Genomic DNA, 17,826 nt, shown 5'->3' with positions numbered 1-17,826 from the left:
GATGAGTTTGGGGGCTCATAAGATGGTTTAAATAGGGTGCAAACCCGGGGATTTAGGGTTTCTACCTGGCAGGCCGACTCGCCGAGTCCCGAATATGGACTCACCGAGTCGCCGATCTATACGTTGCCCAAGATCATGACTCTACTCGACGAGTCGGGCCATAGACTCGTCGAGTCCCTCTATAAACTTCTAAAATAAATAATATAAAGCAACATACCAGAGACGGGTCGTTACAGACCAACAAGGTGTAATGTGCAATTTCATGGATTAGCACCAAATTCACATTTTTGCTAAAGTAGCTAGGATTTGGGAATTTATAAAAGTGCTTAGTAATTTCATTATACTTGTAACGGAAGGTTGTGTCCTATCCTACCCATTCGGTTAACGACCCTCCACTAGTCAAGGGTGCGGTGGGTAAGAGTGGATACCTAATGGCGGTCATTTTACAAGCCACTCCTCGCCGAGTTCCTTGCATAAATCGCCAACTCGCCGAGTCACTAGAGTGACTCGTCGAGTTCTTAAGGTTTGCGGTCGTAAACTTCTTGGCCGAATCGTCGAGTTACCCTTGCAACACGCCAAGTTCATATATGTCTAAAGGTTGGGAAAACCCTAGCCGACTCACTGAGTTCTTCATCGGACTCAACGAGTTGACCATGCAACTCGTTGATTCCCTTCAGTCCTTCATCCATATAGATACTTTTTAATCTATGAAAACTCTCCATATTGTAGATCCAACTTCCCAAGGCATGTTTATCACGTAAAGTTGCAAAATTTATGTGCATGAAAAGCTCTAAAGTCTTAAATGACAAAACGAAGCTTGCAAAGAAGTCTTACACTTGAGGGGAGGTTCATACTTTCCAAAGCTGACAACTTTAAGAGAGTTCAGATTTGAAGTTGAAACTTCAGATCTTAGCTCAAACACAAGAAAAGCTTCCTAAAATCCACCCAAAAGAGATCTAGAATGAAATGAGGCCAAACTAACAGCTTAATACCTTCCAGTGGATGCTAACTGAGGTAGATCTCTGATTCCTATGTGTTCCTTGCTTCTAGTTACTAGTTCCCCAAGCTTTTCTCACCAAAAATCCTTCTTCAAAGCTTAAGACACACAAATGGAGCACACTCACACAAGTTAGGGTTATGGGGTATCAAGAGGCTGTGAAGGGGAGTATGGGGAGGCCAATGATCCTTTAAATAGGGTGCAAACCCCCGAAAATTAGGGTTTCGTCCTCCAGCTCCTACTCGTCGAGTCCCTCCTTGGACTCGGCGAGCAGGTCACTTAAACACGTGGACCAACCCGTTGCTACTCGATGAGTCGGGAAACCAACTCGTCGAGTAGACCTTGAAATCAAGAAAATTATAATATCAAAAATCAATACCTGGGAATCGGGGCATTACAAAAACACTCACAAAGATACATATGTGATTAACATATGAATCTCATGCGATTCACATATGAATCATATGCGATTCACATATGAATCACATTTACATATGACATCATATATAAATCACATGCGATTCACATATGAATCCCATATGATTTACGTGTGAATTGTATGTGACTTACATGTGAATCATATGTGATTTACATGTGAATTACATATGATTTACATGTGAATCACGTGTAAATGTGATTTACATGTGAATCACGTGTAATTGTGATTTACATGTGAATCACATGTGATTCATATGTGATTTACATGTGAATCACGTGTACTTGTGATTTACGTGTGAATCACATGTGATTCATATGCGATTTACATGTGAATCATATGTGACCAACTTGTGATTTACATGTGAATTACATCTTATTCATATGTGAATTACATGTGATTTTCATGTGAATTACGTGTGAATCACATGTGATTCTGTCAAAAAAAATTCAAATGAATCTCTTACCAACAAGGAGTGAGCTTGGAAACTTAAAACCACAAATGTATCCACCAGATCCCAAAAAAGAGACGCCCATCTTCAAATATACCAACCACATGAGCATCACTATTGTTATGAAAACAATCTATTTTGAATGTATGGTGAGAACATAAGTTTAAAACATTGAGAATTAACCTTTTTTACACAACCATTCTGTCCACGAAGGATTTTTGCATAAAGGAGAAACAAGGATGAGTCCAAGTACACATCGTGTTATATTTTATATGTTATACAAAATATATAAAAAGACTAATTAAACCTTGCAAATTAAGAATATAAATAAATATTGGAAATATATATAAAACAAAAAGGATTTGCCTTACAGCAAACAAGGTGAGTACATACGTACCAATTGTTACTCCCATGCACATAACAACGCCAAGTATGCAAAATTAATTCACCAGAAAAATAAAAAAGGCTCTTTATATCCAAATTATTAGTTGAAAAGCTAAAAAAAATATAAAATTACCCAAAATAGTTAAGAACCTCAGCAACCTGATCAACTAAGTCATCAATAGATAACAATGGATCATTATATGACATTGCTGCAACTCCAAAAGCATAGTAACAAATAAAAATGAAGTTTTGATTGTTGACCTCATGGTCAGGGGGCTAATATGGTAAATGCATAAATTATGAATCAATAAAGAAAATGCTTCACGACATAAGAAAAGACCTTGGAAACATGACATGTCTGTTCAAACATGCAAACAAATAAGCAAGATTTCATTTATTTTCAACAAACTTTTTTGATTAACGAATGAAAAACAGAATCACTTATGATTTAAAGCTAAATCAAGATACGTAATAAGAACTGGCTTCTTTTGATCTCCATATATGGCAACAGAAACAAATCCACTGGAAGTTTTTACAAGGTGTTCCTGGAAATGAAATCATTAATTTTTGTAACAATGAAAACATGAATTTAAGATATAGATTCAATTCAAATTAGTACACAATGAATAACACGAATCCCCCTTTCAAAGAAAACGATTGATTCATGGAATCACAGATTACCTAAAATGGAAGCCTCAAGCAAATCTCTATAACAACAAGAATATGAAATAACAAAAAAAAGAACTCAAGATTCATAATGCAAAATCAAAGCAAGAACTCAAGAAGAGAGTGGTATACACACAATATGAATCTTATTAACTAATTTCTTGTGATAATTTACTTGATGGATCATGTATTAACGTTTTTTTGATTACTCATCTAATCATGTAAATTAGCGAGAGAGATTGTCATCCTGCAAACAACTGTTGAATGAAAGTTGCACTTCTAGGAGACTATTGGAGGGTGTAACGGTAATTTATTCCAAAAGCACATGACCATGTTTAATTTGTTAGAATTTTATAAATGGAGTTAATATGATACATTAAATATTTTTCAAGATGAACTGGTGATCCTTCAAAAGAGAAGAACAGAACCGGAATCCCAACTAAAAGCTGAAAATTATGAAAGTCTAGAAAAGTGAGATTACACAACTTGAAACTGCATTGAAGGCTATAAAAGATGATGATTGTATAGACCTTCAAGAACAGATGAAGATTTACATACTAAATTGATACAAAAGAGTGAACCAATTGAAGAAAAGAAACACCAGGAAAACTTTTTTCGTTCAGCTATAGAGACAAAAGATGAGGAATTGCAAGAAGCTCGTTGGGAACTTATTGATGTACGAAGTCCTAAGGATTTATAAATTGTAACAAATAGATGATTAGATAAGATATCAATGATTAATTTTGGTGTTATTAAATTAGGGTTTGAAGACATACCCAATCGGTGGTGTCATAGGAACGAAGAGAATGGTGTTGGTGGATTCAAACCCGTTATTTGTTGGATGAAATTCTAGTGAAAAGAAGAAGGAGAGTGCAACAAAGTTCCCATCACTGTAAAAGCATCTGATTGAAGATTCAAAATGGCATCTGTTTACAAGGATGCGTAATGGATCGATCTGAGATTATCAATGAAAAAGATGGGAAGATGGTTATTTTAAAGTCGGAATGTAGTGATAAACAGTATCGTTATGTTGTAACAGAGTTGGTAGAGAGGAATCGGTATCACAAGAATGGGAGGAATTTTTAGACATCTATGATTCGATTAAACTTTCCCTTGAACTCCGATAGAAATGCTGAAACGCAAGTGTATTCAAAGGAATTTTTTTCTTTCATCACAACCACTAATCGAATCAACTTTATAGAAAAAAAAACTTACTGAAAAACAATAACGTATTGCACTGCCTTGCAAGAAAGCATTTCTAAACCCTAGCCGAGGTCGGCAATGGTTGTACCTTTTCTTCTCGCCAACGATGCCTCCATTTCTGCTAGATAATCAGAATGTAGATAGGAGGCGATCGTACCTATGGAAGAAACCCTAGCAACAAGAGCAATTGAATCAAAGGAATCCATTAAAGAGGAAGAATGCTTTTTGAGTTGAAGAAATTAGAAATACCTTGCAAGGAGTTGAAGCATATCGATATCAGGTCCAAATAAGGAAGACTTCTTATTAGTTACATATCAATGACCAATATTTTCAACCATCGAATGTAGGGTAGCCATATATAGGTCACGTGAAATTGCAGATCAATAGTTGAAGGGATGAAGGCATGGTGGAGATGATTGAGACGACATGAAGAGAATGTGATCGATCTGTTGACATAGCACAACGTAAATCTATTAGTTCTTCGATTCTTCATCGATGATTTGGAGATGAGGGAGTATCAATGGCTGGACGCGGGTGAAGGTGGGGATATATATATATATATATATATATATATATATATATATATATATATAGGAGTATGATAAAATGAGAACACCTAAAAGGTTGAGAACGCGATAATAGATCTGAACCATTTAAATACTTAGATCTAAGGTTATTATTAAATGGACTATTTATGAAAAATTCTAAAACTAATGGTATTAAAGTGTAACTTTAAAATGATCAGAAGGGTATAATAGGAATTGCAACTTTATATATTTCCTATAAATTCTCACCCTTTCACTTATTTCCTCTCATCTTTCTCCTATTCCCCCATCTCTCTCGTCTCTCTCTCTCTCTCTCTCGTCTCTCTCTCTCTATCTCTCTCTCTCTCTATCTCTCTCTCTCTCTAGGGTTTTATAACAAATCCGCCTCCATCATAAAACTCACGCCATCATCGATCTGGGCATCACCCAGTATTACACCATCACAGACCCAAAAATCGAATCTATACAACTCTTCTTTCTCTTCGATCGACGCTACATACAAGAAAAAATCACAGGTAACGGTATCAATTATTAAACTCGAAATTGGACCTCTTCTCTTCTTTAATCGATCGTACCCTTCTTAAATTCTCTTCTTTCTTTCTTGAAATTGATCACAGGTTTTGTTGATATAGAGTGAAATAATAAGCCACTAGTTGAATTTTGCTGCTTAACTGATCACTGAAAAGGAAAAATGAAGGTAGAAGATTTTTGGCCCGGTGGTTCAGTGATGGCAGACCCGTTAAGAGGGGGAAATAGCAGCGATCCTCTGTCCTTCTTGAATCTATCGCCAACAGTAAACCGAGGTAAGAATATCTAGTATTCTTTTTTGCTTCATTTTCTCCCTGATTTGATAAGAACAATAAAAAGAACAAAACAAATGAAACATCAATCCATTGGGGGTGTTTGGCTATTATTTTCACAGGAAATGGGAGAAGAAGAACATAATGATACCTTTTTTTATTGTTCTTTTTTAAATCAGTGGGGTTTGATATGTGTTATTGTGTTTGGAGTTTGATGTTTGGCAGAATTTCATAGGCTCAACTAGGTGTTTGGATTGGGTGTTTGAGCTTTTTGGTTTTTGAGAGGGGAATATAGATGGAAGAGGGAACAGAGGGGGCTGCTACAACAATTGCCAAGTGGAGGAAGGCATAAAGAAAACGACAACAGGGGGTGTTTGGGTTTCTTCGTGTGTCGTAAAAGAGTGGGAGAAAACAGAGGGGGCTGCTGCCCTTGGCTTGCTGGGAACCACCAATAAACACCTCTGGTGGGGGTGTTTTTGTTGCACCTCGAAGATAGGCGAAAAAGAAGGGAGTGTAAGAGGAAATGGAAGAATGAAAAATTGTATTTATCTATGAATAAAGTGTATTCATTTGTAAATAGCAGTGCATTCTTGTATGAATAACAGTGAATGAATAGCAGTGCATTCATGTGTGAATAATTTGTTTACTAATTTTTGAATAACAGTGAATGAATGTATTTATGTATGATTAGAGGTATTCATTTATTCAATTCTGAATTACAGGGTACTTATTTCTTAATAGTACTGTATTCATTTGTGAATAACAATGTAAGCATGTGTTAATGCGTATATTTATTTATGATTAGAGGTATTCTTTTTATGAAGAAATGATAATTTTTACACTCTTTATTTTCAATTGATTAAAAAATGAAATTGGATTACTTGTAAACTGATGTGTATTTATTTGTGATTGGAGTAGTATATGGTTTTTTGAAAGAAAAAAAAAATCATTTATGAATACAAATGTACTAATTTGGTGTTCGATTTCTATTCATTTTCTTGAACACACACACATACACACACACACAAAAAAAAAAAAAAAAAAAAAACGTGAAATAGGAGAAAAAATTGTTTTTTGTAAGATTTTTTTTTTCAGATTTAAAATAAATTTTGGTAAAAATGTTTTTTATACTCCATTAATAAGAAAAATAAAAAATTGAATATTTATTTCTTTTTTGGTAACTGATCCTAAATTTAAGGGAATTTGATTGAATTTTAGTTTATTTTAATTTAATTAAAATATACAATTACTAGTATGCCCTTATATATTGATTGATCCATAATTGTTCTCGCGTTCTCAACCTTTTAGGTGTTCTCATTTGATCCTCTCCCTCTCTCTCTCTCTCTCTATATATATATATATATATATATATATATATATATATATATATATATATATATATATATATATATATATATATATATAGAGAGAGAGAGAGAGAGAGATAGTATAATGAGATCTGAATTATGTTATAACTAAATTGTCCCTTGATTTATTTAGAAAAGATACCCCCGTGTTTAAGTTATTTCAAGTATTTACAATTATGCAACAAAACATCTTGACCTTCTATTATTTTGATCTAACGATCCTTATTTAGTTTTCGGGTTCTCATGAATATATAAGTTCTCAAATGACCCTCTTTCTCTATCTCTCTCTCTCTCTCTACATATATATATATATATATATATATATATATATATATATATATATATATATATATATATATAGGTTCAGGTTCATTTGAGATTATTCTAATTTTGTGAGACCGTGAGACCAAATCTAAAAATAATTTTAAAATGCAAAATAAATGGAAAAATCCAAAAATTCTTTTTTTAAATATTATTTTTGCAATTTGAATTAACTTTAAAAAATTTTAAAAAAATAAAAAATAAAATAAAATAATGCGTCTTACGATCTCACAAAATTAAACTGTCTCACATGAACTTTACCCTATATATATTGAATGTCTCGGCACCTAAAATAGTTGGTCACTTTAATTTTCTTCCTTAAAAAGAAAGATACTTTTAATTTTGTTTTATTAGTACGACGGTCGATCGAGCTAATAGTCATAATACATTAGTAATCCCTTTTTTATTTTTATTTTTATTTTTTCATTTTTAGTTTTGTTTTATGTGTACGTGTTATAATCAATAAATATAAACCGTAACATTATGTTTTATTAACAGTTTAGATTTATATTAATATTTAGTATAATATTTTTTGATTAAATTTTATATTTATTTAAAGATGCATTAAATAGGAGAATTGTAAAGAATAAAATAGAATCAAAAAATTAAAAAAAAAAGTGTATGAGAGAGAGAGAGAGAATGAAACTTGTAACACTTAGTTCAGGTGAGGCTGTGAGCAATTGTCAAGTTTAAAAATTAAAAGATTTTAACCTTACTCACGACGTGAGGTATGTATGTTACGTCGTCGTGAGGAGGTTAGTGCAACCGTACACATTTTTGGGCTCACGACGTGAGACCAACCTGAGAGGAAATCTTAAGTTTCGGAGGGTTTTACTCTGTATTTAAAGGAAGTGAGGGCTAGGGTTAGCCGGTTAGCCCACCCTCACCCTCGATTACCTTTTTGCACTCCCCTTTGAAACCCTAGCACTTATATTTGATCTAGAGCTTGTTTGTGGTGATTCTAGCTGAGAAGAATCGAATAACTACTTGATTATACAATCTAAACGCATAATCAAATCACTACTGGAGATCTAATAAGATTTTCAGAGTCAAAAGTATGGAAACTTTTGAATCTAGAATGAGACTCAAAATACTTTTAAAACTAGAGAAAATTAGATTACAATAGAATGATTCCTGCTCTGATACCAATTAAGAGTCGTATGAATCAAAATATGAATTACGAGATCAGATTATAAAAAGTATAAATTAAGAACACACAATCTAAATATAATCTTGATTGACTCATTTATGCTTTCGGTTAAAGAGAAGTTTGAGAAAGAACATACAATATTTCATAACTCTGATATTAAAACCTTCGATATAATGTGCCCTTCTAATAAATTTACATACAAAAAATATAATGTGCCCTTGACATCTCACAACAATATTCGATCTCAACAAATATTATAATAATAATAATAATAATAATAATAATAATAATAATAATAATAATAATAATAATAATAACTTTACGTAAGAAATTTTAAGTTTATAAATTAAAGTGAAGAATGTTCGGCAATAACTTTTTCTTTTATTACTTTTACAAAATTACTTTTATTTTTGAACGGCTAAATGATTTCACAAAATTCTTTAGTCCAAAGAGCTCCTAATAAGATGTTCCGAAGTACACATTTATGAAATATCAATTCTTTTCTACAAAAATTCTCTTTTAAATTTATTTAAATCTAAGAAGATATAACATATGGATTTGTGATGTCAATATATTTTCCTTTTTCCCATATATGTGGAATAGTTTCAATCTTTCGTTATGCATTGACATGTACTATATAACATAAACAATATATGTTTTTAAATTTGTCAAGCACCGACTATACAACTTTTTTATTTTATTTAATTATTATTATTATTATTATTATTATTTTTCAAATTCGTAACATACCAAGCCGTTCATCGTGAGGTTCAAATCAAGTGTGAGAACGATGAACGAACATGCCACGCCATATGTAGAAATTAGAAAAATAATGATTATTTTATATTTGATATTTGTATTAGATTCATTCGGGGACCATTAAAGATTTTGGGGCTTTTATTATTTATTTATAGCCATTAGCCAATACAATACAACCCTTGAAATACTCAAATGGTCGGGTCGACTTATGTCCTAAACTCAAAATAACATAATACTTTAACAAAAAAAAAAAAATGAAGATTTTGATATTATTATTCAGATGACAGACCAATCTATATGTTTGTATATAAAATAAACGATAATAATTGGTGTTACACCAAACCCACCTGTGGTGAATGGGATTATAACTGTATAACTATAAGTAACGTAGTCTTTTTTGTGTCGGCAACTATGAACAGTGTCAAACATATGTTTTGTTTGTATATGTTAAACAAAGATATATATTCCTATTTAATTTGATTATAAAAACGGCACAAATCCACTAAAATATCAAGCGCAGGGCTCCACCAAATAAATCTTAATTTTCGATCGAATAGGAAAAAGGTAATCTTAAATATTAAGTGAGGGATGCCACTGTACGTTCTTATTTACGGATCCTGCATTTAATAGGAAACACCGAAAGAGATAGATCGTTAGTGTTTATAAATTGAAGAAAATTTTTAAATCTAATATCTTACCTTTTCACTAAGTAAATATTTACGGTTCAAAATAAATAAATAAATAAATATTAACTCTTTACCTATGATAAATTATATCAATTGTCCCCGTCCATATGTCATTTTACATGTTTAGTTTTTATTTTTAAAAATTAATTCGGATCGTCAATGAGTTTGTTTTTTCTTGCATGTTTGGTCTCTACCAACATTAACCGTTAGTTGTCTCCGTTTAAATGTTATACATGCCTTGCATTTAGGGGTATTTTCGTCCTTTTAGGTTTTATACCCTTATTAAAGTCGTTGGGTGCATAAACTCTCATCCCTTTGTTAGTTCAATATCTCCCCTTACCAACGAATAATGGTGATACGATGCAATCGTGGAGAGATGTTGTCATTCGTACTTCTTGGAGCAAGAGAAACCTTAGGAAACTTTACTATTCTTGTACAGTAAAGGTAAAAATTCAATTTATTTATTCTTATTCTTCTCCAATTTTGCCCTAATCTTGATAAGATTGAAATGCTTCAAGGACCAAGATGCAAGTTCATTGGATGGGTGGATAAGTATGATCAAACATGTGATTGTATGGAATTTAGGCTGAATGTTGAAGAACAAAATCATAGATTGAAGTTTCTAGCTATTAGTTTGTTTATTTTTGTTTCAATCCTTATGTATAATGTCTAGGTTTAGTAATCAACTTGTTAGACATTAGGTATGTGTATTACTTGGTTTTTTGTATTCTGTACTTATGAAAAAACCTTCAAATGCAATGACAATGTCTTGATTTTGTATGAAGAAAATGCGGCGTTCAAATGTAGTGAAAATGTGTTTAGAATTACAAATTATAAGAGATTTAATATACCATAAACATGTTTTAACATCCAAAATAACAACAAAGTTATAAGGCCTACATGACCATTTACCATTAAATACCTTAAACATCAAAAAATAACTACATGGTTTTAAGTTATACACACAAATATCCTGCAACTACTTAAACCTTACCATATTGTATCAAATAACCAAACATAACAACAAAGTTTAAGGCAATGAATGCCTAACAAAATCAACATAACAATAAACTTTCAATTCATAGGGATTTTGCTCTTCTTCCCATCTGCTCTTTTGATACCTCCTTTCTTTCTACCTCATGTACTGCCACCTGCTGCACTCTTACACAGTTACATGCACTGATGCACACCTAATTATTACACCAGTTTGTGATTAACCCTTATATTTCCTTCCATTTTGCCTTATATTTCCACATTTTGAGCCTGTTACTTGCTGCACTCTTACATGCACTGATGCACACCTAATTATTACACCAGTTTGTGATTAACCCTTGTATTTCCTTCCATTTTGCCTTATATTTCCACATTTTGAGCATGTTACTGGTTTTCGTTTTGTTGACACTCTCAACATCATCTTCTTTTGTAGATTTTCTTCTCTTTTTTTTGCATGCCATATAGGACATGATGCTTTGGTGGTAGCAACTTGGTAGGACATGCATTTTTTTCCCATGTAAACCTCTAATTAATATGTTCAACTTTAAAGACATACATTTCTTTCGAAGTGTTGGCATATATATATATATATATATATATATATATATATATATATATATATATATATATATATATATATATATATATATATATATATATATGAAAATTGTGTTTTCATATATATAATATCGCTATGGGGATGGGGAGTGGTTTCGACATGCCCTCGACATTGCTGATGTGGACTCGATAGACATTAATACTTGACCTTGGTATGTCAAGTTGAGGCTTCCTCTACGACGACCAGCTGCCTAGCATTCTCTTTTTTGACTTCTTCTCACCATATTTCTTCTCCCAAACTTGACATATCACCCGTTCTCTACCCCCTCTCTTTTTCCAACGTTTTATTTTATTTGTTGGAGTTTAGGTGGAGTCTAGTTCTGTACCCCTTATCATTTTCCAACGTTTTATTTTATTTGGTGGAGTTTAGGTGGAGTCTAGTGAGCTCTACACTACTTTCTTTAGTCTACTATTATGGTAGTGTTTGTTTTTTGTCTGCAAATTTGCATAGCCTCTTCTGTCTGCACCGCGCAGACCACGCGCAGACATTAGCCGTCGCATACTGTTTATTTTTTTGAAGTCTGCAGACCTATAAATGTATGCGCGCCCTCTTCTTGGCGCAGATGTGAACCAGTGTCTTCTAACATCTTCTAGCTTAAAAAACATATATATCTTTATTTTTTTAAGTTTTTTTAATTTATATTTTTTTTTCCAACTTTATTAATGATAAACAATTTGAAAAAAAATTACAAAATTAAAAAAAAAAAAAAAACCTTCGGCGATACAAACATGATATTTTTGACAAATTTGTAAATAAAGATTTATTACAATAATAGTTGTTGAAGTTGTTTATATAAATATGAAAAAAATTATAATATAATCTTATATTTTTTTGCCAAATTTTGTAAAATATTATTTAATATAGTATCGTCAATTTTTCTAGAAAATATTTATGGTACGTTTTTAATGAATTTAATTGAAAAATCAAAGTTTATTTCTGTCTATTTATGTATTAAATTCTTTGATCATTAATTATAATGTTTAGTTATAACTTTGCAACCAAAGTTGTTGACTTTATCAAATATATACGTTAATTCATACCATTTTTTTTTATAATAATACATAAAAGTTGATCTAGATTCGTTAATTATCTATAACAATGTCATAAAAATATTAAAAAATCTCTTTGAAGTTTAAAAAAATCAGTTTGTTTATATTTCAATTTATTTTAGTAGCCCGCAGATATTAAAAAAACAAACAGTTTTTTTTTTCCAGATTGTAGACGTTTGGTCTACCTCTTCTACTACAGAGGTCTACAGATATGATCCGTAGACTGCAGCCATTTGACCTCAGAAAAAACAAACAACACCTGTTGAAGAGAATATAATTCCCAAATTAATTCTGTCCAAAATAACTAATTGTACACCGAGAAACTACTCAATACAATAAATTTTAATTGCTTGAAAATTATTGTAAAAAACAATATAATAATTTATATCAAAATCAATCATTATATAATTTAATGTGAAATCTATTTTATTGTATGAATTAAAAATAAAGAAAATATAATTTCCAAGTATTGTTAATTTGTTATTACTTATTAGTTACTATTATATTATATGATTTATGTCGATATATATTAAAAATAAAGAAAATATAATTTCCAAGTATTGATAGTTTGTTATTACTTATTAGTTACTATTATTTTATATGATTTATGTCGATATATATATTTATTTGCATGTAAAACAAAGTAGATGTGAAAAACGACCAAGTTCAATAAACTGTGCCCCCTAATCAATGCTAAAATTGCTGCTTTGACTGTTTGACATTGAAAACAAACCGAACAATACGTCCAGACTTCAGGCCCAACCAGCCAACTTTCACACGGCGCCACCAAGTTTTATCACAACCCTACTTCCCTCTATAAATACCCACTTCCAGATAATAACCCAATGCATCACCTCCACTTAATTGCTCTAACAAAATCAAAATGGAAACCAAAACACTCATCCTGATCGCCGTCTTCTGCCTCGCCGGAACCACAGCCTTCGCCGCCGTCAAACCCACTTCCAACTACATCAAATCTTCTTGCGCCACCGTCACCTACCCTGCTCTATGCGAACAGTCCCTTACCCCCTTCGCCAAAACCATCAAACGCAGCCCGTCTCAGTTAGCCCGTACGGCGTTGGCCGTGAGCTTCAAGCAATCTCAGTCGACTCAGGCTTACCTCAACAAACTCAAGAGGTTCAAAGGGTTGAAACCCCGTGAGAGATCCGCCATCGGAGACTGCTTAGAAGAAGTGAGTGACAGTTTGGACCGGGTCAGCAAATCCATCAATGAGCTCAAGACATGTGACCGGGTCAAGGGTCAGGAGTTCACATGGCATATGAGTAATGTCCAGACATGGGTTAGCTCTGCACTCACTGATGAGAACACTTGTATGGACGGGTTCGGGGGTCGGGCCATGGAGGGTCGGATCAAGACTTCGGTTCGGGCTCAGATCACGAGTGTTGCTCATGTTACTAGCAATGCTCTAGCCTTAGTTAACAGCTTTGCCCAGAAGAAACATTAGTGGATGATGACCGGGCCGGGTCTGGGTCCCAACTCCAAAGTGATGTTTTTTTTTTTTTTTTTTTTGTGTTATAAACTAAAGTAGTAGCCCATTTGGGTCGGATCTTGTTTAATATTGAAGATGTATAAATACTATATATATGTATACTTTTGTCTTTTAACATAAATGTGAGCTTGTAAAATTATTAAGTTTCCTTTTTGTCATGACTTTGTTATTTACATCATATTTATTTACTTAGATTTAAAACATAATGTGCAATAGTTATAATTTCCTAATGGGCCAAATTTCAATTTTGGACGAATTCATCTACTTGGGAGTCGTTTCAAATTTCAATCAATGCTTTTAACAATATTCCTATTTTGTATTTGTATTCGTATCAGATCTAAAACACGGGCTAAAAGCTAGTATATTTTAGTACTTTATTCTTAATGATTCTTGTTGTCCCATGCTCGCGGCTTTTTCTTTGGACTTAGATACTATACAATACCTTTCTATCGATTAAGAATTTTTATATAATATTTTTATTTAAATAAGGATCTGGGTATGTCGAAAATGTTTACGAAATAGAAAATGCTCGATGTTGTAAAATGTGCAAATAAAAATATGATATATTTTGTGTGTTAGTGTTAGTGTTAAAAATAAATAAAATTAGAAGACAAACCGCGGTCGACTAGAAAACAGGATTAGGAGGAGTAGGACGGTGTGACTGCGAATTAAAAGAAAAGGCAGCGGAGACAATAGTGGGACCAAAAAGCACGTGACTGACGATGTGTGGCCCACCCATGTGATGTGCATAAATTGTTAGCCTTTTACAGCATTTTCAGTCCAAAAAACATGGGCTGTCAGGTGTACTGTTACGGTGTTAACTACTTCTTTGAAAAAAACTGATTCTTCATTTAATTTCGATTAAACTGTACAAATAGTCCATGTGGTTTGCTCAAAATTGTCATTTTTGTTCAAAAAAGTTTGGACTAGCACCAGAGATCCAAAACTTTCACTTTGTTGCGTTTTTGTCCAATATATTATGTCTTTTTTCAAAATGATGGATTTAACCCTATTAATATGATTTTCTTTTTTTCTTATTTGCTTTTCTGATATTTAGATTAAAATAAATAAATAAATAAATATATAACTAATAACCCTCCAAACCCCACCCCACCTCTCTCTCTCTCTCTCTCTCTCTCTCTCTCTCTCTCTCTCTTGTCAAACCTATCGGAACAGGAAAGCAAAAGCAGCAAGGGTGCCATTGCCGCCCTCCGTCGCCGCTGCTGTGGAATCCCATCGGACACCACCAACCTCTTGACACCACATGAAGATCCCACCTCGATGCATGTTCACAACTCAGCTCGTCGGAACCCTAGTTGTAGGGATGATGAATCTCGCAGGGCTTCATCCTGAAATTCCATGGACATCCCCCAAATTCAAAGTTACATTTGATACTTTTGTGATTTGGGGAGTCATCGGACCTGAGCGAATCTTTGGTTCTGGAGGTTTATTTAGAAATTTGATATGGATTTTTCTAATCGGCGGTGTTGGATGCAGGGACGACATTCATGGGTGTGCTGTTGTTCTTCGCCTTGCAAAACGAATAGGTTAATTTGAAGTCCCCTACGCCCTTTTGTATCTGGTCGGAATCGACGATGAGCAGCAAGGTGGCGGCGGCGATCTAATGTGGTGGTCAGAGTCCGTTCCAACGACTCTGGTTACTATGTATCGGGTCGGAATCGGCGGAGAAAGTGAATGGGTTTGGAGAGGGCTCGGTGGCGGCCGAAATTTGTGGCTGCAGGTTGTCTTCCTTGCTGGAAAGTCTCCACCTTCATTGGTGGTTTTATCAATTCAGGAAAAAAAACGAAGAAGGAGGGGGAAATAGATTAGAGGTCAGGGGATATTAGATGGTGGTGGGTCACGGTGGTAGCGGGTGGTCGAGGGTGGTAGCCCTTGACTGCCCTTGATTCCCTCTTCGATCCTTGATAATAATTCAGTGAGAGGGAGGGAAAATGAGGCAAGATGGTGAGGTTATTTTTTCCAACAATGGAGAGAGAGAGAGAGAGAGAGAGAGAGAGAGAGAGATTTATTTTCTTGTTTTAGAAAGAGATTTGTTTTTTTTTTTTTTTTTTAAATTAGTAAATCAGAAAAACAAATAAGAAAAAAGAGAAAATCATATTGAAAGGGGTAGATTCGTCATTTTGAAAATAATCTAAACAGATTGGACCAAAGATGCAACAAAATGAAAGTTTTGGACCACTGACGCTAGTCCAAACCTTTTTGGACCAAAGTGGCATTTTTCGACATACCACAGGGACCATTTGTGCAGTTTTATCTTTAATTTTCAAGATTCTTAAAGTTTTAGTCTTTTACTAATCTTTATTTGGCAAATTGGTAATGGATGGATGTGTCTCTTTTGGAATTTTGGTGGCGGAACAAAGCCGTATGGCGTATGATGTTATGATTAGCAAATATTAGAAGATGACGGGTCTTTATGTATTATTGTTTATTTAGATTTTAGAGATAGTAACATACGATATGATGTGATTTTTGACAAGTTTATTCTTTGGGTACCTTTCAATCTATCATTTGTAAAATCCAAAATGATAACTTTTTATGGGTAGTTTTAGTGTCATTTATTGTCCGATAACTAATTTTCTTGTAATTGCTTTTTGTCAGCTCTGACTCCTAATTTATACCTTCACGGCTTTGCAAGATGAAGAGTATTGAGTCTTGATGGTATGAGTTTTCATTGTAGAAGTTTATAAGTTTGGATTTTGAGATTTCATATCAATTCGAAAAACCTATTCCATGTGATATATTTGATATTGGAAAATTTTAAAATCATTCTATATGAGTTAGGGATCCTATTCAGTTATATATTAGACTGGATTTAAAATTTTTAATAAATGAAAATAACCCGATTTGTAATTTACTTATTAGAAGATGATAGTATTTAAATTACTAAAGTAGAACCACTCCCTTGTTATATATTTATTTATCTACTCTAGTAATGAAAGTTTTTGACCACATGTCACATTATCATTCAATTTGCTAAATATCATTTTGTTATTATTTTGAATTTTTTTTTTCATATGTCATTTTATAAGTTTTTCTATTTTAATAAATTCCACATGACACTTTAATATAATAATTACAATAAATGTAGTAATAAATGAGTATCAATTTTATTAATGGACTCAACTCTTTATTTGAAAATTCATAAAGTAAAGCTCATTAGTTTATTTTTATTTATTTATTTAAATTTAGAAGATAAAAAAAAATCAATTTTAATAATTCATTATTTTTCTTATTTTCATACAAATCCAAAGTTCTTAAATATTTAGATATTTATATTTAATTTTTTTAATTAACTCGTAATACATGAGTCTTACACCTAGTTAAATATAATATCTAATATTGAGATGAAATACAAAAACTAAGGAGGTACTATACCACTATTATCATTTTATTTATTTATTCCATATATATTTTGTAGTATTTAAATGGGATATTTGTAAATTTGGGTAAATTTTGTTTGCTGATTTTTAGGGGTCGTTTAATAACATTCAAAATTATAAATTTTGTCGTTTTGCCTTATTTTTTTATTATGGATTTGGTTCATGTAACACCTTGACTCTTAGGTATATAATTTTACAATTTTTATGCTCACCTAAGAAGATCTACTCGATGAGTCGGTGCCTCGACTCGACGTGTAGGGTGGGTTTGGCCATGTGGTTTAAGTGACCATGTAACGCCCTGTTTTGAATTGACTCCTAGTCTGAGGTTGTGGCCCGAAAGACGGTAATCATAAGGATTATGGATTTTGAAAAGGGTAAGATCTGAGCCATTTTAGGTGTGAGTGATGTATTAGAAGAGTTTCGGATGTTCAGTTTGTGTTTTGGAGCCTAGGGAATATTTCGGTAAAGTGTCATTGTGGGATTTTGTGG

General features: G+C 32.7%; 1 protein-coding gene across 1 annotated transcript; it reads left to right on the top strand.

Annotated features, from left to right (window-relative positions):
• The first annotated feature begins 13,256 nt into the window (after positions 1 to 13,256).
• Positions 13,257 to 14,079, top strand: LOC145028493 (21 kDa protein-like). Its single transcript, XM_078977188.1, has one exon. The coding sequence runs from the start codon at positions 13,310 to 13,312 to the stop codon at positions 13,889 to 13,891; it is 582 nt and encodes a 193-aa protein (XP_078833314.1). The 5' UTR covers positions 13,257 to 13,309; the 3' UTR covers positions 13,892 to 14,079.
• Positions 14,080 to 17,826: the final 3,747 nt, after the last annotated feature.

The sequence above is a fragment of the Lactuca saligna genome, chromosome 2, assembly GCF_052625555.1.
Source record: "Lactuca saligna cultivar CGN05327 chromosome 2, ASM5262555v1, whole genome shotgun sequence".
Lineage (NCBI taxonomy): Eukaryota > Viridiplantae > Streptophyta > Magnoliopsida > Asterales > Asteraceae > Lactuca > Lactuca saligna.
The sequence above is the reverse complement of the archived record's forward strand: the minus strand, read 5'-3'. Positions and strand labels throughout refer to the sequence as shown.